Consider the following 25,243-nt stretch of genomic DNA (forward strand, 5'->3'; position numbering starts at 1 on the left):
AGAAGAAATTTCCTAAAGGGAACCTTTCAGATTTGCACAAGATTTGTGCAGGTGAAGATAAAAATAGTATTAATGTCCACTTATAATACCACATTTAATAATAATTTTATTGCAAAAGGTTATGATTTCTTGAAACAAGAATAAATATGACATTGAGAACTGTGCTGATATCAAAGCTGGTTAAACGCATAGGTTAAACATGGAACAAAGTACTTTTATTCCATCAATATTCACCATCCTCAGGTACAGGAGTTAAATATTCAGCCAACGGACTTTCAATGGGAACAGGAGCCTGCGATGATGAAAACCTGTGCTGACACAATCACTGAGAACATACAGTGCACACAAGGCAGACTGCAACAGAGCATATTGTTCTGGATTCTGAAAGCGTAGTGCAACCCAAACCTGTGAGCATCAGCTGTGCTTTTACGAAGTCAGTTCCCATTCAAGGTGCAAACATATCTTACACACAAAGTTTCTGAAAAACCAAAGCTTGGGCAGCCCTTGCCTTAACAACTGCTTGTAACCTGCACCTTGAATAGTTAGAAACCTCCATCACATTCATGAATTTTTCATTTTGCTCACTTTTACTACACAAGCACAAGCTTCTTACCTTAACATTATTCATAGAAGACCTGCACGTAATCAGTAAAGGCTTTTTAATCTGTTTTAATATTAAGATTTCTGCCACCACCCAAATGCATTTAGTCTGAAGGCTACTCCTGTATGTCATTTTTACCAAAAAGGTCTTGAAAGAAAAAAAAAGAATTAGAAGAACACACAAGTGCTGTTTGTTGTGTTTTCCTGAAGGCAGCTTTGATTTTAAGTAACACTTATCAACCTCTTCTAATGACATTGAACTATTTTTCATGCAAACTCAATTTCAAGAAGATTGTAAGCACCTCAAGCCAAGGGATGAAAGCTCCAGAAAGGCAAAAGCAACCATTAACAAGGAAGAAAATTAAATATTAAGCCTGACAGAGAATATAAGCATATACATATGAGAACTTCAGACTGTTTTACTACATCAGAGCTTTTATCATATGGAAGTTAATATAGAAAGACAACTTGCTGATAACCAAGTAAAACACTCAGTTCCACAAACTTCTTTTCTCTGCCTGCCTATTGCTATGATTTGCTGAGGTTCTTTAAACAGTACTCAAAATTCAACTAGGATGGCTGGCATATGTCCTGCCCTTCTCCCTTTAAAGGAATTTAAAAGTTGTTTCTGTTTTAGCTTTCCCTCACAGGAGGGATGCTCCAGTACCCACATCCTCTTTGTGACCCTTCACTGGACTCTTTTCAATATATCCCTGTCTCTAATGTACTGAGAAGCCCAGCACTCCACGTGTGACTTCACCACTGCTGGACAGAAGGGAAGGATCACCACCCCTGACCTTTTAGCAATGTTCTACTTCAGGCAGTCCACTTCCTCTGTGCAGTATATAAGAAAAGAAATGTTACAACAAACATTCCCACCTTCTAAAAGGAACACACCACCTTGCCTCCACCCTTCAATACTCAGTAACAAACCCCAAGATTATAGCTGCACTTCAGGGAAATTTGCTTTACTTTCATCTCCCTCAAGTGTATATTACAAAGTTCTCATCAAGATAAAGCATGAATAAAACTTTGATGCAGACAATTAGATCTAGTTTTACATAGCTTATAACACTTATCTTGAAGTGACTGGTTTTCCTTTTTTTTCTCTGCCATTTCTTTTCTCCAAAATATGTAAGAGATTATATTTATTCCTCTTTTTCTCTATATTCCATGCCCTAATCCTGAAAAAGTAAGGATTTTCCTAATGGTCATTCCACAGTGCTAAGCATACCACCTCAAAATATTCTGCAGTATGTCACAATCTAGTCTCTTCATCTTACTACTCTTTTACTGGAATTGTATTTCAGAATATTTCTTTATAATTTTCAGAATAAGGTTGGAGTACAAACAGTCATTCTGCAAAAGATTAAGATTTATTTGTTTGGCTATGACATTGTTTAGTTGTCAGATTCTGTGACCTACACAGGGTGATATCTTTTGCTTTTCTTTTTAAAAAATCTAGAACCTTTCTTTGACAGTTAGCACACATGACACCATCTACAGAATGACCCACTCAACTGCTGAAACAAAAGCAACTGGATTTCTTCAGAAAGCATTATGAAAACAACAGCATCATTTTATATTTAAAATAGCACATCTGTATTTCCACTCAGCTCTCAACAGTTAAAACTGAAGACATTTACAAGCTTCTGTGCCATAAGGAGAGTTTTATTACTCGACTTGGCAGATGCAGCAATGGCAACAAAGGTCTTTGTGTTTATTCAGCTGCAAGGCTTTGAAGTAAGCATGGTTGCTACTTCTCAGGCTATTCAAGAATGCTTAATACACCAACATTTGCATGATGAAAGCAAGCAAAACCAATTTTCCATTGCTTGGCCTTGTCAATTTTAATGCTGAAGACTGTTACTCCCTTCCTATTTCAATTAGGATGATTTACTGAGAACTTAGATTCTTCCTTTCTACATAACCTGCAATCAATGGAATCCATGTAGTTATAAATCTCATCCTATCAAAATAAAGAAAACCAGACTCCTGTGAAGCAACATGGATGAAGGCACCTTCTACTGTTTTATGCTCTTACAACCAAGCTGCTCAATTCTAATAAAATATTAAAAGTTTTAACATCAAGATACTTCTCTGCCTCATCCTGCTATAACAGCCTTTGAACAGCCCAACACAGTATAATTAAAGCTTCTTTCCACACCACCTGCATCTTTGGTCGAGTTAGTCAAAGGGCAGCACTAATGCCAGAGGAACAGTGACACCAGCCAACAAAGTGGCATGCACTGAGCAAACAGCCAAGCATTAGAGGCATCCCAGCCAGCCAGCTCCTGCCTCTTCACTGCTGGGAAAGCCAAAAGCGGTGAGCTGCTTTTTGAACCACACCTCTGACTGTCTCTTGGCAGCTGCTGCTATGGCAAAAAGAAAAAAAAACAGCTTTGAGGACAGCATGCAGCCTGTGGACCATGTGTTGCACAGGCTTGCTCTGCAGTCAGTTAGTATCACTGAGAGAAGGGGAAAACAGAAAAAAAGTGGTTTGTTAAGATGGAAAACAAAACTGTTAATATAGTGTATGAAAGCATATGCAGATTCAGGGAAGAAGAGACGCGAAACAAACAGTCTTATGGAAAAACACAAACCAATGAGGACAGAAGACTATTAGTCAATAGGAAACTAAGTAACAACAGAAGATGATGGGGGCAATGAAATGTTGACCAACAGCAAAGACCTTTGAAGTAAGAGGAGTGGAAGGATGAGGCAAAGAGGTATTTTTCAGAAAGGAAGAAAATGGAAGAATTACAGTCACTTCAAAAATCCTGCCTCTTTTGAGCTGTACCACATACTTTTACTCTGTTTTCCCCACTGCAAAGAGAGTATTGCCATTAACTGCATCTTCATCACTAATGTAAGCCCAACAATATGTTCAAGATCTTGTAAAACATTCTTCCACAGATATAAATGAAATCTGAAAGTCAGAAATAGCCATTCTACAGAAATGTTGACAACTTTCATCTACATTATTTATGGTCAAAGCAGCACATCCACTTCCAATTCATCATGATATAATCCACTTTCCTCCCTTCTGCTGCTTACTTAACACTGAGTCTTAGAGCACAGGCACTGCACACAAAAATGTGGTAACTGCAAACTTTGATATAGCTTTGCTTGATGCAGTCTGATTCTATTATATATGCATTATGATAAACCAAACACATGCAACCACATACGCTTTTTAACAAACATGTTTTATGCCCTGCACGTGACAAACACATTCTGGAGATTAGATAGGAATGGTCAAGACAACTCATCAATTGAATATCTGATGATTATGTTGAGAGATATGTAGTGAATAAAACAAGGACAGCAGAAAGATTATTTCACAGGTAACAGAAATGAGCAATACCCTGAAGAGACTGATTTATTTACTATCCTTCCTAGAGTGAGATCAGTTAAGCAACTTGAACCAAGTATTTTACTGGTGGTCATTAGTTGCATTCTTGACCTTCCAACTGTAAAGATTAGTTTCAAAAACTCAGGTCTCTTGTTTGCCAGCACTGTTGCAGTTTTGTTTGTTTAATTGCCATCCTTTTTTATCCTATGCATCCATAAAATCTAGACTACTTCCCTGTTTCATACAGAAAGCACCGCATGAAGTTTGATGGAATAATTGTAATAGTACCCAAAAGTGCACTGCCAACTAAGAGTCTTCACAAGGATGCAAAAAGCATGCAGGAATAAAGCACAGAACCATATGATGAACGTTTAATCAAATATCAAACAGATGCTCAATACACATGGATGTACCACACATCTTGTGTTCTGAGTAAGTCCCACTAATAATTTTACCACTGAAAAAAAATTACACAACATTATGACTTCTAAATATAACCACAAGGCTGCAATAGCAACCTAAACTTAGCATTTCCTAACATCTTGCTGCATCTTAGTACTGTTTTCCATTAGTGTGTTTTTTTGCATGTTTGTGCAATTTCCCAGCTTTAAAAAACTAGCAGAAGAGCTTGCCTCACTGCATCACTGATGCATCTATTTGTGAACTACACAGATTCACCAGAGATGACAAAGTAACTCAGATGGAACCGATGTTTCCATGTGCAAAAGCAAAACTGGGAGTTAATGAACTATTTTACAGTAGACATCTGATGTTTCATTGATGGCAGAACACTAAACTTTTAGCATCTTCCGCTTGATTCGAGAACCTGGAGAGAAATAGGAACACGTATTTGTTCTCTCCACCCTACTTTGTCCCACCTTTATTATTATGAAAATTTGTTTTCAGTTTCTGTGTATTGTATTTCTACCATTCCAGTCCCCATTCTGTGAGTGCCCCACCAAGATCTCCTCTCTGCTTCAGTCCCTTTGCTCAATCTTTCCTGGTTTCTTCTTTACTTATCTTCAGCTCAGCTTCTCAAAGCCCACAGTGTAAGTTTCTTTTCCCTTACCACCCCTCTGCTCTAATTAACACAGATACAGCTCTTTCATTAAATATAGATCCACTTCCATGCTGTTTCAGTCTGAAGGGGAGGAAATGGAAAGAGGGAAATGAAGCTGATCAGTGCTCCTGCTCTGAGTTCAGTCAAGGCCTAGATTATGCCAGAGCTGCAACTACAAAAATGTACTCAAGCTAGAACTTGCCAGTGAAGATTACATCTCTGGGAAATTATTTAACATCTAGGAAGTCTCCAGTGGGTCCATAAAAACCAGTTCTGCAAAGGTTTAATCAATTGACAAAATCTGTGCAAATTTTCAGAGAAAGCAAACAAGAGGTAGATCCTTGACACAATAACCAATCTACCAGATTCAAAGTCTCTATTCCAAATCATAAATAACTAGTATTATTTGAAGTCAAACCCACTAAAATTTCTCCATTGCCTTGTTCTCCACAGGGCTGAATGACACAGAAAACCTCATTCCACGTGGCTAAACCTTATCAGTATGTACTTAACCTAGAAGCTGACACACAATCAAAACAGACAGCATTACCCATGTAAACAAGAACTTAAATTACAGGATTCAAAGGAAAAAAATCAATACAGGAATGCTTTTCAAACTGTAGTTTGATGCCTGTAAGCACTTTCTCAACACTAATAAAATCCTACTTCCAAAGTAATTTTCCTTGTCCTCCAATGGGCAAGAGGCACATTGATTTCTTCTCAAAGAGAAGCAATAATGCCTTGACTGTAATCTCAGGCATTACTAAACTATTTAAAAATCCCATGAGCATTCATGTTAGATGCATACCTTACTTGCATGTCTGTCTTTCTAGAAGAAACAGTTATACCTAAAAACTAGTGTTTTTAGAAAGACACTAGTGTTTCTGTAGAATACAGTTTAAGGATACAAAACATAATGACTTTGTGTTAAAATTATAGGACCTCAGTTATACAAAAATTTGTAACTGCCAGCTTCAGTACACTTTGGAATCAGAGGTTAAAATTGTTCTTTTTAAATCATGCATAATTGTCAAGAAAACATTTCCATACTTCTGCAATTCTGTCGAATAAGAAAATCCAGTCTCCTTGAAAACATGCAGTAAAAAAAAACGAAACAAACAAACAACCAACCAAAAGGAAAAAAAAGGAACACACCTAATTAATTCCCACCTTTTGCTGAGTTATTTTTCAATCCATTATACAGCCACAATTGAGATCAAAGTAACCTCACAAGGTGAGTTTCCTCGATATAAAAGAAGAGAGTTGTTGTCAGGACTCAGTGTGAACTGTTTGACTCATACTCTCTCATTTACCAGAAGTTGCTTTGTTTACTAAGGACAGACCATCTTCTTTCAGTGACTGTACTTCTTTTAAAATGCGTAACACTTCAAGGGAGTTATTGTAATACTTTGTGTGTTAATTCAGTAGATACTCATTTTGGTTTGAAATACAACAGACTTTTGTTGCAAATTTTCCATAATACTACCTACACAATAAATTCCACCTCATGGGAGTTCCTATGCCAACCTCTACAGAACACTATAAATACAAGGAAACATTTCAGAAGATTTAAATATGAATTCAACATACCACCACCAGAGTCTGAGTTGACAAATTCTGAAAGTTTTGCCTAGTAATTTCAGGTTTGACAGTTCACATTTTCCTTCAATGACTCGGGGTCTTTGAAAAGTTTTAAAACCTGAATTTTATATATTTAGCAAAAGGCTATCAAAAGCTATGAGCCTAAAAGGAAATCTAGAAAGTCACATTCAGAAAAGAAACCTAACACAGAATTAATGTATGCAGCAAAGTTCAACACAGCAGCTCAGGTAAGTGCAAATAAAACCAAATTTATTTTAAAGCAATAATACTGTTTCATTTCCATTTGCAAAATTAAAGTGAATATATACTCTGAATATATATGTATATCATACAAGATGATACATTCCAGAAGGCTCCATTTGTCCTGCCTCTTGAGCACTTTTCCCTTTTTGGTGTAACACCAGAACACCCGAACTAATGAAACATTACACAAATCACTGCTATTACCTGCATCATGGGATACTTGGTTTCAGCAGGACTTCCAAATCCATTAACGCCAATGAAGCTGGTGCTAAAGTATGAATCCGTTAGATTAGCATCAGCTAACCCACCACCATCCATTCCAGGAACTAAAAGGAAAAGAGAAAAAAAAATGCCTCAGAAAATGTTTCCATAGCCATGGGTTTATTCACTAGTATCTATTATATGCATAGATTTTTTTTTCCCAGAGGGGAATAGAATATGGTACTACTGTTTTCTCAGCAAAACAACCAAAAACAAAATAGTGCATACCATGAAAAAGGAAGTTAATGAAAGAAGTTACTAAATGAGAGCATTTGTAGCATGAAGTTACAGCATCAATGCAGAAAAGCAATGAGGAGTCTGAACTTTAGAAACAAGAATAACAAGGACAATAATGATATCAAAAAGACAAGAAATCCATTAAAAAAGCTAGAAGGCAAGCTTATTTTATGAAGACCCATATTCTTGCATGCCCTTCTTGAAAATATATGTGTTAGGTAGAGTCTGGAACTGGATGTGCTGATTCTTTTAAAGGGTAACATATAGAAAATGCACACTTAAAAATATCTCAAACCCTTTAAAGCACAAACACTTTAAATTCTTCCTTAAGAGCTTAAGACAATTTTCATCATCTCATTCTTTGTTAAGTGGCAACAATTTCCTGAAAGGTAGCCAAAAAAATCCTTTAGATTGAAAGCAAGTGTGAAAGATGCAAGAAGATATTCATCCCACTGAAACAAGGGTCTGACATACAAAACTTTAACCACATATAAATTAATTCAATACTAAAAAGTTACAAAGAAAACAAGAAGCTGTCATAATTAACACAAAACTCTCAAGCAGGTAATACTTTGACAGGGGAAAAAAAAAAGGCATTTACAATGGTATGGAAGCTGCAGTTCAAATGAACCTTCTGTAAAAGCACCCACAGTAAATTATAAAGACACTCATCAGTATGGCCAGGCCACTGCAAGCCAACAGGCATGAGTAATGGGTAGCTTCAAGGTAGAAGGCACACATCCAACTCAGAGGAACATCCTGTACCAAACTATCCAACTTGAACTTCTGGGAGGACTCGCAGCCAGGTGGTGACACCCGGAAACGACTTCCTGATCCTAATCCTCAAAGGAAATAAAATGCAACTTAGTGGCACAGCTAAAGGAATGCATACTATAAACCCTCAATTTTCAACAGAACAGGAATTTTCCCTCCAAAACAGACTGCATAACCTGGTGAGCCATTTCCATGTGCTAGGCACAGGAAACAACAAAAGAAGTACAGTCATACGTAACCACAGGAAGGTCTGGAAGAGGATGATGAGTAGCACGCACACCACAGACAAAAGAAACACTGTCCAGCTGCACTCCCCTGAGACTGGAGCTGCATGAATCAGCCCACTGGGGGTAACACCAACACCAGTTCAAATGGAGAACTCTATGTGAGAGACCAGATAAATGGAATATCTCAGTGGCAATAAACATCAGTTTTGCAAGGGAAAAAGATTATTGAACTTTTGTTGCCAAATTGAGAATATTATTTGTACATTTCTGTAGGTTTGAAGAAAACACCTAAGAAACTTTAAAGATGCTAAGTATTAATGAATTGCTACTTCTTTTTACAAAAATTTTAAAAGTTACCTAAGAGAATAGGAAAATAAAACTCCCTCCACTAGTTATGCTCTAGCTCCTCCTTCATAATTTTAAGTAACTAGCTACATAGAAACTTCAGAAGTCCTCTTGCTACAGCCCTAAAAAAGACAAAACTTTTTGGATTCATCTTTTAAATGGCTGTTCCTCTTTTGCCTTCATTCAGGAAAGTCACATTCAGAAGTCTAGGAAAAGTATTTTATAGTTCAACTGCTGTACTATGGAAAATAGTAATGTCAGCAGTAATGCCAGTTACTGTCTCATCCTCCTGCTACAGTTAGTCCCTAACTTACGCTGTCAAGGTTAGCATCTTATACAGGGTTTTCTAGCATCACGAAAAATACTAGGACTCATTCATACCAGAAAACAAAAAAGGTAGCAAATCCATATCTAATTGTAGGCAGTTTCAGTCCAGTTTACCTGTAAATTATCCAAGGTTTTAACTGTGGTTTTTATTTATCTAAAAATACATTTCCAACATAGCTTTCTCTGCCTATACTTCAGCGGTTATCAAAACCTCCTGCAGTTTTTATGCTACACCTTGACTGACCAGGAAAACTGTTTTATTTTCAGGAACAACTGTCATTTTAAGGTACACTATAAAATTTCAGCAGTGTATCTGCTACTTCATCTTATGCTTTTGCCTGAAATTATAGAGTCTATCCAATTTTTAACAAACTAGCAAGATACTCCCTCAGATGACACCATCAGCTTTCCAAATCCTTCAGGCTCTGTTAGAGAACTAAGAAAAATACTATTATTCCTGCTGTCTCACTATGCTAGAGTCATCATGAGAATCCAGGTACCTTCATTTCTCCCTTGAGCAAATACAGCTAAATGCACAAAATCCTTCAAACTGGGAAGAAGCAAATGAAAACTTACAAGTTTTCCCACACTGAGAAACCCCAGAGCTGGCCTGCAGTAACTCCAGACAGGTGGTACAGCTCAGTCACTCAATATCCAAACAAAGCACTTGAATCTGTGACAGTAACCTTGCCAGGGCACAGATACAGCACCAGGTGCTCTGCTCCTGCTCTGGCTGAAACACCCTCAGTGCCAGGCAGGTCAAGCTGCAGGCGGGAGCAGCCTTTCGGCAGCAACCCCAGAGCTGAGCAAGGCTGAGGCTGCTGCTGGGATCTTTGACACTGCAGCCTTTCTACTGCTGCTATTTGCTCTGCCAGCCTATCTAAGACACTTAAAGCTGCTCAAAGCTACAATTTAGGCTATTGGCACAGTGATATCTAACAGGGCACTTCAAACAGCAGAAGCTACTCGAGAACATTTCCTTTTATCATCTCTGTACTGAAGTGCTATGGTTTGGCCACACCAATCAGCCTCCTTGTGCCACTCCAACAAATTGCTGTACTCCAGTGCTGACCCACCTTCACAGTGCTCAGTTCCACTGGTACCATAGCAACTTCAAAATGGCTTTCAACACCAAGGATTTTTATTGTCCTCTTCCAAACTGTCTGAACTAGCAGAGGGACTCAGAGCACAAGAAACCATATTCCACAGGAACAATCAAAAGAAAACCAGCAAAAGTGCACTCATTGGAGCTGAGGACAGTTTTCTTGGCAGTAGCTCAGGTTTAGAACAGAATGCTCTACAAGTGGCAAGTATAACTATTGCCTTCAAAAGAAAATTCAATACTAGCTTCCTTAAACTGACTTCCCTGTAGCAATTAGCAAGAAAATTAAGCACGCAGAAAAGGCAAAAAAAAAAAGTAATTCTTGCATTACTTATAGAGTGAAAAAAAAGTGTTCAATACATACTACATTTGTGTTCAAAGGGACATTCAGCTTTTACACTGCTGATGGCCCAGCAAATACCTGAACAGCCAAAGCATTTTTACTGTGTTTGCCACCTGGCCTTCTCTATGAGAAGCAGACAACTTTCTCCTCCTTCTGCCAAACATTTAGCAAAACAAAAATTCTCACTTGCTTCTTGAAGATCACAAATTGTGAAAAATTATTTATCATAAGCAAGCCACAAAAGGTCTGCAGAAGTGGGCACACTTTACCACACCAGCAGTATGGTATTAAGAAAGTGGAAGCCTAGGCTGGGGAAAAAAAACTCCAGTCCTCATAAAGTTTTTATTTTTATGTGTTTACTTATTCACATCAGGCCCTGTATTTGATTTATCCATCCAAATCTTTCCAATAGAACAACTGAAAGCAAACACTTTAAAACATTCCATACACCATGCTATTAAAATACCAATGAACTTCTCATGTCTGTCTTTTCTCTTTTAAGACATTGATTACAACTTTAGTAAGTTTAGGCAATTTTAGGAAAACCCTGAATTAGCTATTTTTTTGTTAAAGGAATAAGCCTTTCTGTTGTGCAGCAGCACTATCCATACAGGTTCTTCTTGGACAGAAGCGAAACCTTCCTTATAAAAGCAGAAAGGCTGACCAGGCAGGTCTGAGTAAAGACGGATGCACAAGCAAACAGCAAAGAATCCAGAGGGGAAAAAAAATGGTAACGTGTTATGTAAGCAGCTGTGTGAAAACAACAAATTTCTGAATTCCATCAATATTCAAGACAGAAGGTACATCCAGGCAATTCTGGAAAGAAATTAAATAGAACATCTTGAGAAATTAAGAAAAATTTTCTACTTTTTATACACATTATCTAATACTTTTCTTGCTTGGTGAGTAACATTGTAGCTTAATGTGACAACTGCAATTAAAAATAAATATCTTCTTATATAATTCCTCTCCCACAGAATTTTAGCAGAAAGTAGGCTTCCTGCCAGATGCAGACAGGAAAAAAAAAAAAAAAAAAGATAGTTACTTTTGCCTTACTCATTACAATGACATTTTTCAGAAACAAAGTATCTCATCACAGCTTAAGTGCTTGAGTAGTACTGCCGCAAACACGACACATGTGCTTCAACTGAAGGAGTCAGGTTCAGGGAATTTTAGTTTAATGCTTGCCTTGTCTAACACTAACACTGTCAGAACACTAATACTAACTGAAAATATTCTGTGATACTTTCATTCTGTGATTTCACTAACCAGTAAACAAATATTGCATTATCCTAGACTACTTCTTTTATGAAGCCAGTACCAGCACTGATGATCTCCGACATTGTTCGTAATACAAGAAAGGATCCTTTCCAATAAAGCAATATATTACTTCCAAAGTGAATGGGTAAAGCAAGGCCACAACAGATTTAGCTGACAATTTTCAAAACAACATTTTAAAGATTTCTGGCAAGGTAATAAAACATGGATTTAAATGATTCATTTTGCTTTAGTATTTTTTTTTTCTAAATGTAAAATTATTTTTAGGCCAAGTAAAAAGTTTATCTATTGTCTTCATTTAAACTCTCAGCACAGCAACAGTGCACTTTTTGCATGCTGGTAAACTGAATCATAGGTTCACTGCATACATGTGCATCCTAAGGACAAGGTGTTATCTCAGCTAGATATAAAGCAGTAAAAAACTACAGTGCCATATCTCCAGAGGAATTTACAGAGATAGCTATCCTAATACTGAGACAAAAACAATAAAACATTTATACAAAGCTTATCTAAGTAATTTAAGATTTGTGTCCTTTTAGTCACCCAGAAGCACCAAGGTGTCAGAGGAGCTTACACTCGTTTTTCTTTTTGTACTGACACATACATTTCTGTACACCAGGAAATCCTGTGCTGCTGGTGCTAACCTCACTTGCACGCCTCAGTGCTATTTTCTCTACAGTGCTCCTACTTGGAACTTGTTAGGGAAACTGGATTCTCCACTGTTCTTATGCCTCTCTCATTTAATGCAACGCTTTTGAAACACAGACTAGGAATCTCTGAAATAGAGGCACCAGACAAAGAAAATGAACCATGTTTCCAGGCATGAGAGGCAAAAATGAAAGCACACGCCTAGGTTAGGACACTGTGACAGAGTGCAGTCAGAGGGAGGACAGCACAAGTGAACCAAGTTGGCTGAAAGGCAGACAGGAAGCAAAACAGTTTGGGAAATGCTGCCTTATTTACAAACACTCCCACTACGCCACGAGATATTCATGGGCAAGCAATGGAAAACAGCTCTCTTTACCATAATAGCAAATGGCTGGGCTGTCTTTTTTTTTATATACCTCACATATCATAGAATCATCTGATGAAGATGAAGCATCTGAAGAAGACAGAAAAACAGCATAGGTGCCATTCTTCTGCTCTGTAAAAGTTTTTTACAGAGTCCAGAGCAGCTGCACTCCTCCTCATGGACCAAATCCAAAAGCACAGCGATAATACAAATTAAAGTTGATACTTTCTCAAAAGAGTAATCAGAACTATTCTGTTATCAGAAACAGCAATTTAAAGTGATACAACTACTTAATACCATAGCTTTACCCTCTCCAAGATCTTTTACAATTCCTAAAAAATTGCATTGAACTGTTCAATAAACTGCATCAATTTTTTCAAACATTTAAACTTTTGTTGTAATAGCCTCCAACTAAAACTCAACTTTTTATAAAAATAATTTGCATGAAGCATGTGCAGATAACCTGAAGAGAACATAATGATATTTTTCACAGCAGATGAGAGAATGCACAAAAGAAAGGAAAAGTCTTCCTGACATTTGCCTCAGCAGCAGACCAACTGAAGCTGAGAGACTATCCATAAACTACAGAAATCACACACTGTATGACCAATTTGACAACAACTTGTATAATGTGGGTCTCTGCTCCCACTTTTATATATATTTGCTTTGTTTCTATATCTCTATTCTGAAATTCTTAAAAGGTCAGGAGTAAAAGGCTGTTAAAAAGCAAATTAAAAAATACAAGTTCTAAGCACAAAATATCTTTGAGAATCAAACAAGGCAACCACATGATTGGAACTTTTTTAACTACTGAAAGACTCATGCAGCCGACACACACACAAGAGTGTGATCATTTTCAGCTCATGTCCATACACACACAGCGATTCACCATACCATTTTTCTGGTGGCGTAAAGCATAACATCTTTACTTGAAAGCAGCAAATCAGGAAAACATCAGCCACATCAGCTTACTATCTAAATCCCTGCACTGACCCCTTTTCATCAGCTGCCTCACAACCAAGATTATTTTTTCTGCTTTGGAGGTTTTTTGGAAATGCTTGTGTCTCTCACCCAAGCCTCACCCACTTTACCCACAACAGTCTAAATGTGCTTCTAGCTGGTTCCTTACACATGGAAACCTTTCTGAGCTAATCCTCAGAGTCACTACTTTCTGGACATTCAAATCATTCCTGAAAGCCCACTCCTACAGCAATACCTAAAAAAAATCAGTTTCTAGTACCTGCTAGACAGATATTAAATAGGGATGTCCTCAGTCTTGAAAAACAAGCTTCCTATTACTAAGATATTGCAGAGAGTTTGCTCCTGTAACACAATTATCCTCACACTCACACTCCTTTCATTGTTTGCCTTTGAAGACAGAAAACAATGACAAGAGTAATAGTGCTACAGTATTCTTCAGTACCCAACACAGGATGGGTCCTACCAGAAACAAATAATTACCAATACTCCTCAGATATCCACAATTCTTGTGAAATATCTGAACTCTGAATGATTTCCTCTGAATGCAGTAAGGAAAAACCATGAGGTATATACACAGATAAAATGAAAGCAAATTAATAGTGTAAGTTTTTTTTCAGTTTCACTGCCCTCAAAATCTCAAATAACTTTTCAGATTGAGACATTTTTCCTTAGCTCTCCCAAATCATATTCCTCCTATGGCCCTTCACTTAACAGATTCTTGTGAGTCCCTTCCAACTCAGAATATTCTGTGATTCTGTTATTTCCACATGAAACCCATAAAAGCAAAAAGAAAACCCATGTCTAATTACCCGATTTCTGGAGCTGACATATGAGACAAAGTGATTAAGTGAACTCAGTAACTTTCATTTCCTCTCATGCATCTCTAAGAGGTTATTGGTTTCTCTTCAATTCTCAATTGTATTGGTCTCCAAATTTTTTCCCATTTCTTAAAGATATTCAGAGCAAAACAAGAAGAAAATTGTATGATCTGCCAACTCCCGGAAAAGGCATAATGAAAATTAAAGAGGGAGGTACCTCCAAAGGAAAAAACCCCAAGTGAGGTACACAACTAATATAGCATCACTCACAGAAAGCACAAACATGTTTGGAAAAAGAATTTTCAACCATACACTTTTACTATAACATGTACTTTCTCCACACAAGTGGAGAAGAAACAAAACCCAGGAAAAGTGAAAAGTATGTGACATACTGCAACTATACTTGTACTTAAAAGTTTCATATAACTGCTTCTAAACACTTCAACTTATAAATACTGAAATGCTACCAAAGATAAGAAAAATCCACATTTTGAATAAACCTGACCACTTTCACTGCATTAAGAAATGTAATCCAACAGAATGCCTTTAGTATGAGTTTTGATGAATAGCTATCTTTCCATTTTTTCTGTGTCAGCTGCTTCATCTTGTTTAAAAAGGAGTGTACTGGTAAAGAATCAAGCATCCTTTAAAAACCAGAACATTCACAAATGTCTATGTCTTTCCACTCCAAGCCTAGTGTATTTAGGGATGTCCCAAAACCTAAGCTGTAATGCTCACTAAACCAAACAAGGAGCAATTGCATATGGAATTGCTGCAGCAGTGGCCACTACTGCCCTGACTGGACACAACATGCAGATGGCTGTGAAAACAGAAATAATGCTTTTATTAGGGCTGTGAAAACAAACATAATGCTTTTATTAGGCCAACCCAACACACGCCAAGTCTTGATGTCCTTTCCACCTTCTTGCAGGCTGTCAATAAACTCTATTCACAGATGGGCTGTTCTCAGCAGCCATAGTAAAACACCACCTTGCAGAAACACAGACCTGTTTTCCAACTACAGATTTCCTAGGAGGGCTTTTGCAAAAGGCTTTCTAGCAGAGAACCAGATGCAAACATGTCATAGTGGGAGGGTGGGCTAGGCTCTGGCACTGTAAACTCTCACAGCAGCACTGCTGCTGTGGCCAGCTCCTCATAGGCAGCCACTGGGCCCAGAGCACACCCAGCACTCCTCAGCTCAGCAGCCCAGTGTTTTATAGGAATCAGAAGCCAGAAGAAAGGGCGAGTACTATGTATTACAAATTTCACAGCAAAATTGGGGCAGAAATTAGCAAATGTCTGGAGCCATACTTCAGCTTGTACCTATCAATATATAATATGAGATCTACATGCAAAAGAATATTACATCTGTTCAACTACCTGAAAGCTAACAAATACAATGGCAGTTGTCCATGCAACTTTTACTTATCTGACCTAAGTACAGGCATGATACATTTTAATACCACAACACTTCCCTCTAGACCTTTCCTCAGGCAGCACTGAGAAGGGATGGCGGCCTAGGAACAAGCCCACAGCATGCAGTAAAGCAGGCTACTGGTCTGCTGCTTACAGAAGCTGCAAAGTGTTACAGAGAACAGAGGGCACATACAAGAAGAGAAATTCTTCATGCTACCATGCTCTCCTTCCATAGGCTACTCCTTTAAACCCTGTTAACCAAACATATATTTTCCCCTAAAAAGCAAGTAACAGTCATTCCTACACCTCTGCTTTTTCTCTAGCCTTTAGACATGTGGGACATACATCTATTAGAAAAGCATCGTGAGCAAATTTAAGTAGCTACCAAACTTGGAGAAAATGCATTCTTTTCCTTTCCCCCTTATTTTGTCACAGAAATTCTATGTAAAAAGTATTAATGTTTTTAAATAAAATTTTAGATAGGCAGTATCAACTACATTCCCTATTCTGTATGCAGTCAGCTGGCCACCCTACTCTTGGAAGGTGAACCTTACTCAGGAGGCTGAGCACTCAACTCTGGTGGAAGAAGCAGGAATGGTGCTTTGAACACATGCTCCATGTCAAATAGTCTGGGGGCAGTGAGCAGCAGTGCTGCCTTCTGAGAGTGGGTGGAGCTCATGGGCATGGACAGCATTGCCCCCCAGGAATACAAAAATCCACATCATCAAGCCAAAGCCACATTAAGCCAAATACCTCATCACCTCTGACATTGGACTGCAGTAGCTATGTGGACAAAAGTACAAGTATGAGACAAGGATAAAGCAGGATTTTCCAGCAGGCTTTCAGCCATATATATGTAGGGGAAGATGAGTCTGATCCAGAGATGTGGATTCTTTTGTATTTAATAATCCCAAGGAGAGTTTTCTTCCAAGACTATCTGATCACTTCTGGAATTCTGTCACATGTTAGTGCCCCAAACATTTATGGGCACAGCATAGCTTAACCACACATCACCTGAGAAACTCCTCCTGGTTAGCTCTGAGGATGTCAGCTGCTCATTCCTCTTCATATTCTAATACTGGAATACTTCCACACTGGAATATTTCTCACCTTTTCACTACTCACCATCTCCTCATCACTCAACATTCTTACCACCCATGTGGTGAAAAAAAGTTGGTATTTGGGGAGCCCTTGTGATTACCACAGAAAAACCTATAAGTAAATTAATAATCCTGTACTCAAGGCAGGATTAGAGTAACACGCACATTAGAATGAGGCACTGACCCACTTTTAACAATAAATAGGACTACCCAGTTAATTAGTCAATGAGCATTATCTCCTCTGTGCACTGAATGAGGCTGGTGTCCAGTGAGAAAGGAGCAAGAGAAGGTGGCCTCCATAGTCACTTTAAGACTACAAAATACTTCTGAATTAGGCAGGTGATTTTTGGCAATTACTACTTTCATATTCTTAACTTCAGAACTTTCTTAATATGACTTTGTGTCTTACTTCCTACATGCACAGAAATAAAACTTTCATTCCATCCACTTGTAAATCATACTGTAAACACCACAGGCCATCAGCAAGGTAAGGAATTTAGATACTAGCCTGTCAGTTCCTACATATATCAACTTCAGATTCTGAACGATTATTTTCCTTATTTTTTTCACAAATGCATCCCAAACCAAAGTTTAGAAGCGAGATTAGGCCCATTTCCTGGCTTTTCAACTTTAATTCCCCTGTCCTTTGTTTCTGGACTCTTTTTCCTAGCTAGTGTCCTTCAAGATCCACCAGTGGAAGCTTTTGCCCCCTACAACAAGCAATGTGGCCTTCCCAGCAGGCAGCCACTGACAGCATCGTAGCGGGTTTCTCCATTCTTCGTGCCCCCACTCCTCAACTGGGTACAACTGCAGCAAGCATGTTCAATGGAAGCAAGTGTTTCAAATAATTTAACTGCTCAGCAGTATCAGTTCCCAAGCACACAAAAATACTGAAGGTTTTTGTCTTAGATTCAGCGCTTAGGCAATTTTTAAAACTGTTTCTTAGAAGAGCAACCTTCATATAGGAGCTTTTACCTGCAAACTAAGTTATGCATCCTCTCCCCACGTCTGAATCCCCTAATCATTTTCTTTCCCCCAGGGAAAAGATAAGTTTCACACCAAACTCTGTCCAAACGAAAAATTAACAAAGATTGACTTATTGCTGCTGAATCCCTCCAACACATTTCTATTTAATAAAAAAAAAAAAAAAAGGCAAGAGAGCCTTCAGCTTGAATAACTTAAGTTCAAGAAAAATCTGGAAGATTTTTAATAGAAAGCCTTATGCAGTAGTATATTAAAGGCTCACATTGAGAAGCTACCAACTACAGAGATAATACTCAGTGGCACAAGCTCACCACACCTGGCAAAACAACAACTGCAGAACTGCAGGACCCTGAAAGATTTATCAAGCACTAAAAACCTATGTACAGGGTGTTGAGCATGGTTGCATCTTAATTTCAGAAAAAATATGGTTGTGACCACTTAGTAGCTAAAGCATTTAATGTAAATAAATGCCATGTTTGTGTCAAAAATCAATAATGCAGCCAAGCTGAATATACTCATGTAAGAGGCACGGCTTTTCTCAAGAAGCACGTTTTCCTAGCCTGCCAAATGCTGCTTCACCTACAAAACAAATGGTTATTAAAATCACTTTACTGCAAGCTCCATCTAACTATCGGCCTGCACATCAGGGGGATGCAACACCAACCAGCAAGAGCAGTGCAGCTCTGCATGACACACAAGCTATCTGAACTCTCACCATTTGAAAAGGGGCTGCGCATGAGGGCTAGAAAACCTCAAAAAAAGATTCTGAGACAATTTCTGCTCACAATAGTAAATAACGTAGACACCTATCACAGAATCATAGTAACATCGAGGCTGGAAGGGATCTGGGGATCATCTAGCTCAATCCCCCTGCCAGGCAGGATCACCTACAGCAGGTTACACAGAAATCCGTCCAGGTGGGGTTTGAATGCTCCCAGACAGGGAGATTCCATAATCCCCCTGGGCAGGCCTGTTCCAATGCTCTGCCACCCTCAATGCAAGGCAATTCTTCTCATGATGAAGTGAATCGCAATTTATAATTTTTTTTCGTAATTTTAACGTTATATTTTAACTGGAGCATTTCAACCTTCCAAGAGCCGACACTCAATACAGGCTGTTCGGAAGAGCCCATCCAAGGGTACCGCTCAGGAAAGCGCTGCCTCCCTGCTCCCGGCCTGACTTCGGGCAGGGGATACCTGTGAACCTACACCAAGCCTAGCGGTAGAGGGACGGATGGACAGCTGCCCGGGAGCCCCTTTAAAGCCACACAGGAGGAACCCCCTCCCACAGACACCTGCCCGCTCCTCCCCATCGGTGCGGGCCGGATCTCCTCTGGGCAGCCAGCCCAGCCCCGTCCGCCCGCCCGGGACGGCCGCAGCCGGGCAGGCGGCCCGGGGTCCCCCGCCACCACCATGGCTGTTGTTATTTGTTTCCGGCAGCACCGCGGCGTGTCGGGGATGAGGAACACCGCGCCGCCCGCCGCCCGCTCCCGGCAGCGCCCCTACCCCTACCCCACCGCACCGCACCCCGGGCCGCCCCGCCGCACTCACTCGCCAGCCGCGGGCCATCCAGCCCCCCGCCGCCGCCGCCGCCGCCGCCTCCCGCCCCCAGCTCGGCTTTCTTAGGCCCCACCACCGCTGCCGCCGGGCCCGAGCTGGCCCCGTGAGCCGAGTAGCCCGGCCCGGCGGCGGCGGCGGGTGGGGGGATGCCGAGCGGGAGCCCGCCGAGGGGGGGTGCGGCGGGCCCCGGGCCGGCGGGGGCGGCGCCCGGCTCCTCATGCAGGAACTGGCACTCCTCGCCGTAGAAGCAGGTCTTGTCCTTGGCGTAGTAGCGGCAGAACTTCAGCTTCACGGTCCCACCGCCGCCGCCGGCCCCCGCCCCGCCGGCCGCCGGACCCGCCACGCCGACCCCCGCCCCCGGCGGCGGCCCCACCACCGGCGACGGCGACGAGCAGGGCAGGCCGCTGCTGTTCATGGCAACCGCCCCGCCGCCGGGGTCGGCACCATGGGGAAGGGGGCGGGCAGGGGGAAGGGGCGCGGGGACCGCCGTCACCCCGGGTCCGGCTCCGGAAGGGGCAGGAGGAGGAGGAGGGGGCGACTCCGCGCCTCTTAAAGGGGCCGCGCGGCCCGGGGCGGCGGCGCCTCCTCCTCCTCAGCGGTCCCGGCGCTCGGGGTTGTTTATGCCATTTTCCTCTTCCTGAGCGGCCGCGCCTGCGCCGGCGCGGAGCATCCTGGGTAGCGCCGCCGGCCGGGCCGCGGAGGCGGAGGGGCAGCCGGTGCCGCGGGAAGGAGGGAGGGAGGGGTAGCGGCGGCGGGACGCTCCGCTGGCGGCCGAGTGCCGGGCCGGCGGGGCCGGGGCGGCGAGGGGCGCTAAGAGGCCGTGGCGGGAGTGTCAGGAGGCAGGTGACCCCCGGCACACGGCCCGGCCCCTGCCCCGGGGCCGCTCGGCTCTCAAGCGCTGTGCCGGGCTGGATCTCGAGCTTTCTCCCGCTTCGCGGGGTCCGGGTCAAGGCACCCGCCGTCCCCGCAGGATCTCCAGCGGTTTCCCTCCACAAAAGTTTCCCTTTCCTGCCATAAAACCACACGGCAGCCTGCTGGCCGTGCCGTGCCTGCTGGCATAACGGGAACGCGGCCAGAGGGATTCGCCTTCTCCCGGTGACGAGACGAAGTTCTTAAGAAAATGCTTCACGTCTTTACCCGGAGCTCGGAGAACTTCATTACGTGAATTTTAGCTGACTGTCGTGCGATGCTACTCAAGATTTTTATTTTTTTCAATTTTTGCTCAGTCAAGTTGTTGGCATAGCTCGTGGTGCTGAAATAGCTGAAATAGTGTGTATATATGTAGTTGAGAAAATATAAGTTAAAGTGTACTTGACATTATTTTGGTAAGGAAAACATTTACTGTAGAATTAAGATTACTTGTTGTCTATCATAGCCTTCTCTCTTATTAAAAATGAAAAGAAAATCAGGGCCTGCCTAGACGATGCTTTGACAGTTTGTGTGAAAAGAAATTTAAAAATAATGAGTGAGCTTTTCTCATTGGAACAAATCAAAATCTTTCTTCCTCAGATAGTGTTCAAAGGCCTTGAGAAATAAACGTGCCTTAAGCTGAAATCTCAAGATAAAAATTTTGGACAGAAAACTAGAGAAAGGACAAGACTACAACAGTGTTAGACTTCAGTTTTAGACTGTATACCAAGAAGACAGGGTGAGGATATAATCTCTCTGTCATTCCCCACCAATTTTTCTGAAGGTTTTTGCCTTAGATTCAGGGCTTGAGCAAACTTTTTTAAACTGTTTTTTAGAAAAGCATTCTTCATTATAGGAGCTTTTAGCTGCAAACTAAATTATTCATCCTCTCCCCAAGTCTGAATCCCCTAACCATTTTCTTTCACATAGAGAAAAACTTTTAGCTTCTTTCAACAGTATGGCAAAGAGCTCACAGCTTCTCTCTTCCTCCAAGCTTGAAAAGTAGGCCAAAGAATGGAAAGACCCTGTTGGTTTCTCCATTAAAGTCTGGGTGTCAGAGCTCCGACAAACAGCTGATTCCACGAGGGAGAGAGACCTCATAAATGCCCCAACCATGGGAAACATTTCACTCCCAATTTGCACCTTCTGAGATAACCAAAATCGGTTTGCTTTAGTGCAGATGGGTCCCAGCTGCTTTAGGTGAGGTGCCCACAGTGCTGCTTGGTTGTGTATCACTCAGCCCCCTGGCATTAGTGTCATGCCTCAGAGGAGTGAAAACAAGGGCTTCCCTGCACTGTTCCAGCTACACATGGGTGCCTGCAGGTGACACTCCCTCAGCTGCTGCAGTGAAGAGAGGTGACACTCCCTCAGCTGCTGCAGGAAGAGAGAGTCTGGGAGTGCATTGTTTTCTCTCCCTTTGTCCTGCTGATTGGTGCCCAGGGAAAATGCCAGCAGATGGTGGAGGTCTCAGGCAGGGGTTTAGGGCAATGGGAAGTAGAAGGTGTTTTGTTGAGGTAATGCCAGGGGTGAGGGGGAGACAGGAACCCAATATCATTCTCTGCTTAAACCTTACCATCAATAGTCTATTTATCACCTCTTATTCCAGGAATGATGTCCCTTGGAAAAATCCCTTCCCTCCCCAGAGGTCAGACTGGGTAGAAAAGTTGTGTGTACATGTGAGGTGGTTTGAAAGGGAGGCACAAAAATGTTAGTAAGGGAGAAGAAAAATCTCAGCTTTCACCCAGAGTTTTCCCAAGATCTGTGGGCCCTTTGTCTGGAGCGTTAGTATTGTGGATTTAATGGTATCAAATTATCTTACGAGAGATTTGATGATACACATAGGGTAATGCCTTTTCTGGGTAAACTGGTTGAACATGAAGTTTATTCTTCCAAGCAAAGACTTGAGATGCATAGCCACTCCCATTGCTGAAGTGTATTCTAACCTGTGTTTTCAGCCTTGTGAATCTGCTTTTCCCACAGCTCTTTTGCTGATCTCTGCATATGTCTAATATTACATGTGCACGGTGAGGTTAGGAACAAGGACACAAACGGGCTTGTGTATGCACGACCCACATTTATTCTATCTGCATGCTGTAGCTCAGGTTCAAAACATTCCTACTGGACATGGGAAGAGCTGAGATAGTGAACTGGGTAGTAGTGCATGATCCTGCCAACCTGAGTGCCCACCTAGCAATGAGGTGTGCAGCGTGGTGCCAGGAATGTTGGGGTTCTCCCCCACCAAAGTCAGCCTAGGTGCTGTACCTCAGCCACTAAAGAGCAAACCAGCTTGGAAATGTCCCTCACCTTTTCTACATTGTCTTGTCCAGTAGAGCAGAACCAAAAATGGGAAGAGGCTCAAGGTGGCATGAGCCTCTTTTTGTGACTCTGGCAAGCTTTCATCTCTCCTGTCCCTTTATTTCTGTTCACTGAATACAAGGATGTGGCCTGAAGACTGACCAGCAGGAAGTGAATGTCCATATGGGAGCCTGACATCTTCTCATGAATCATGTCTTCTCCAGATTCTGATTTTTATTGCCTGTTCCTGCTGGTCAGCCAGAGTGCTGAGGAGGCCCACAGACCATTCTCTGTCTGCTTCAGCTTGCTCCCCTGCTTCCTGTAGTGCATGGGGATGTAGTATGCATTCCTGCAAAGGAGTGATTGATGATGTTATTTTTTTCACAAAACTAGATCCCCGATCATCGCAGCTGGCACCTCTGTGGAGAGTGTTGCTGTACTTTGCATGAAATTCAGGAAGCAAGAGGAAGGAGAAAGAGATAGATACCCCTGGGTCTTGTCCCACTTTGTAGTTAAGTGATAACTGTGGTGTGCTTTTTGACCCAGAAAGGCGGAAATACCGCTGTATGCATGCCTGCAGCCATGGCCAAGTGACAGAGTTTGTATGAGCTGTGCCAGAAAGGCAGAACCAAACATTAGGAGATGAAAAATCGGGGGGGGGGGGGGGAATCCTTGGAAAGGAAACATCTGCCAAGAGCTCTTTTTTTCCAGCCAAATCAGCTTGCAAGTGCCAAGCAGCTCCCCCCTAATATTTCAACCACTCTTGAGAAAATAATGTTTGCTATTGAGAGTGACAGTTTCTCTTTGTGTCAACCCAGAATTAGCATGTTTATTAAATCATGTGGAAACAGATCCTTAAGTGCAGGCTGGCATCAGATAATGCATATGAATAACAATACTTTTAAAAGGGAAAGAGTTACTGTAGCTGACTGTTTTTTTAAGGTATAGGCAAGACAAGTATTGTAGGTAGGAATCTTGTTTAACCAACCAAGTAGTTGGAAAAAGTAATGTGTGAACACTGGGTTTTTTCCAACAGAATCAGCTGGGTCTATTAGAAGATACTATCTCTACTATAAAACTGGCCCTAGTATTACTGAAACAGATCAAAGGAAATAATACTTCTAAACAAAGTTTTCATATAATCTGAATTTAACTTTTAAAGTCTGCTGTTATAGTATATAATTAAGGGAAAAAACAGATGTGATCAGGGTCCACAGAAATATTAGATGAGAATTTAATGTTTAGGAATTTTTCATAATTGCTAATAATTCATATTTTTTTCAAATAAAACCTGATACTTCAGGCTATACACCAGCTACTGTCTGAAGTCAGAGGGAGATTGCCACTCTTGAGTAGATTATTCCACAAAATTAGGGAGTTTTTTATCTGCCTTTGAAATATTTGAGAATTACTAATATGGCAGTCAGGATATTGGACTGCATGCACTGACCTGCTGTGGCAATACCCATGGATCCCTAACTGGGCAGTTGTCTTTACTAACTATCTGGAAGAAACCAAGTGTTGCTCCCAACCAGACTCCTATTCATGTGTAAAAAAAAAATTCACTTCAGCTCAGTGAAGTTTTGAATTCAAATTAAGTCACAAACCAGCAGTTGACCCTGAAGTGCTCTTCCTAGCACCAACATTAATAATGTATGCTAACACTTATATTAATAATGTACGGGGGGGAGGTCTTAGCCCTAAGCTAAAATTAAAATTAATAGGAGCACTAAAATATAAGTCTAGTTTCACTGTGCTTGTGTGGCTTAGCTAGAGAGTGCTCCACTGGCATAGGCTTTATCTACCTGTTGCAGTGAAGGCCAACCAGGATGTGACATAAGATGGCTAAAATATTTGATAACAACAGAAACCATTTTCTCATGATGGAAAAAAGCCCTGCTCACTCAAAGAATGCTTTACTGTCATATACATGTGTATGATACATTCATTGAATCCTTTCAGACCCCAGTCCAGCATCTTTAGGAATAAGTTAATATGGCAGAATTTATAAATATGCTTTGGCTTAGTCCAGTAGATGTGAACTGTCCTAGCTGGTCCTTACACAGAAGCTTTTACACTGAAAACCTGACATATACATTAAGGCTTCTGATACCAGATCAGCTGAATCACCAGCAACAGATTTGCATTACTAAACAATAGTTTCTCCTTATCAGGATCACAAAAAAGCAAAATGTCTTCAATGGAATCCTAGCAGCTACCAGTGCTGAGTGCATCAGGTGGAAGAGAAAACAAAGCACTTGGGTCACTTGCCAGTTTTAAATCAGAGGACAAGGATCCACTTGCCTGGTAGATATGTAAGTGTTTAGACAGGTCTTTGCCAGACTACCCTACTGACAGTGAGCACTCGGTGGCTGGGATAGATGTCTGTTCTTTTCAGAACAGAAGTGCAAACTG

General features: G+C 41.1%; 1 protein-coding gene across 3 annotated transcripts in view; it reads right to left on the minus strand.

The window, feature by feature from the left end:
• The window catches only part of PAN3 (poly(A) specific ribonuclease subunit PAN3), a 79,330-nt gene extending 59,096 nt beyond the window's left edge, over positions 1-20,234 (minus strand). For all 3 annotated transcript variants that reach the window (XM_036404080.2, XM_036404079.1, XM_036404078.2), the window contains exons 1-2: positions 19,616-20,234; positions 7,065-7,186 (exon numbers count right to left, since the gene is read on the minus strand). In XM_036404080.2, the coding sequence (XP_036259973.1) occupies positions 7,065-7,186; positions 19,616-20,039 (546 nt within the window). In that variant the 5' untranslated portion in view covers positions 20,040-20,234. The remainder of the gene's footprint in view (positions 1-7,064; positions 7,187-19,615) is intronic.
• Between the last annotated feature and the right edge of the window lie 5,009 nt (positions 20,235-25,243).

This window comes from Molothrus ater, chromosome 2 (assembly GCF_012460135.2).
Source record: "Molothrus ater isolate BHLD 08-10-18 breed brown headed cowbird chromosome 2, BPBGC_Mater_1.1, whole genome shotgun sequence".
Lineage (NCBI taxonomy): Eukaryota > Metazoa > Chordata > Aves > Passeriformes > Icteridae > Molothrus > Molothrus ater.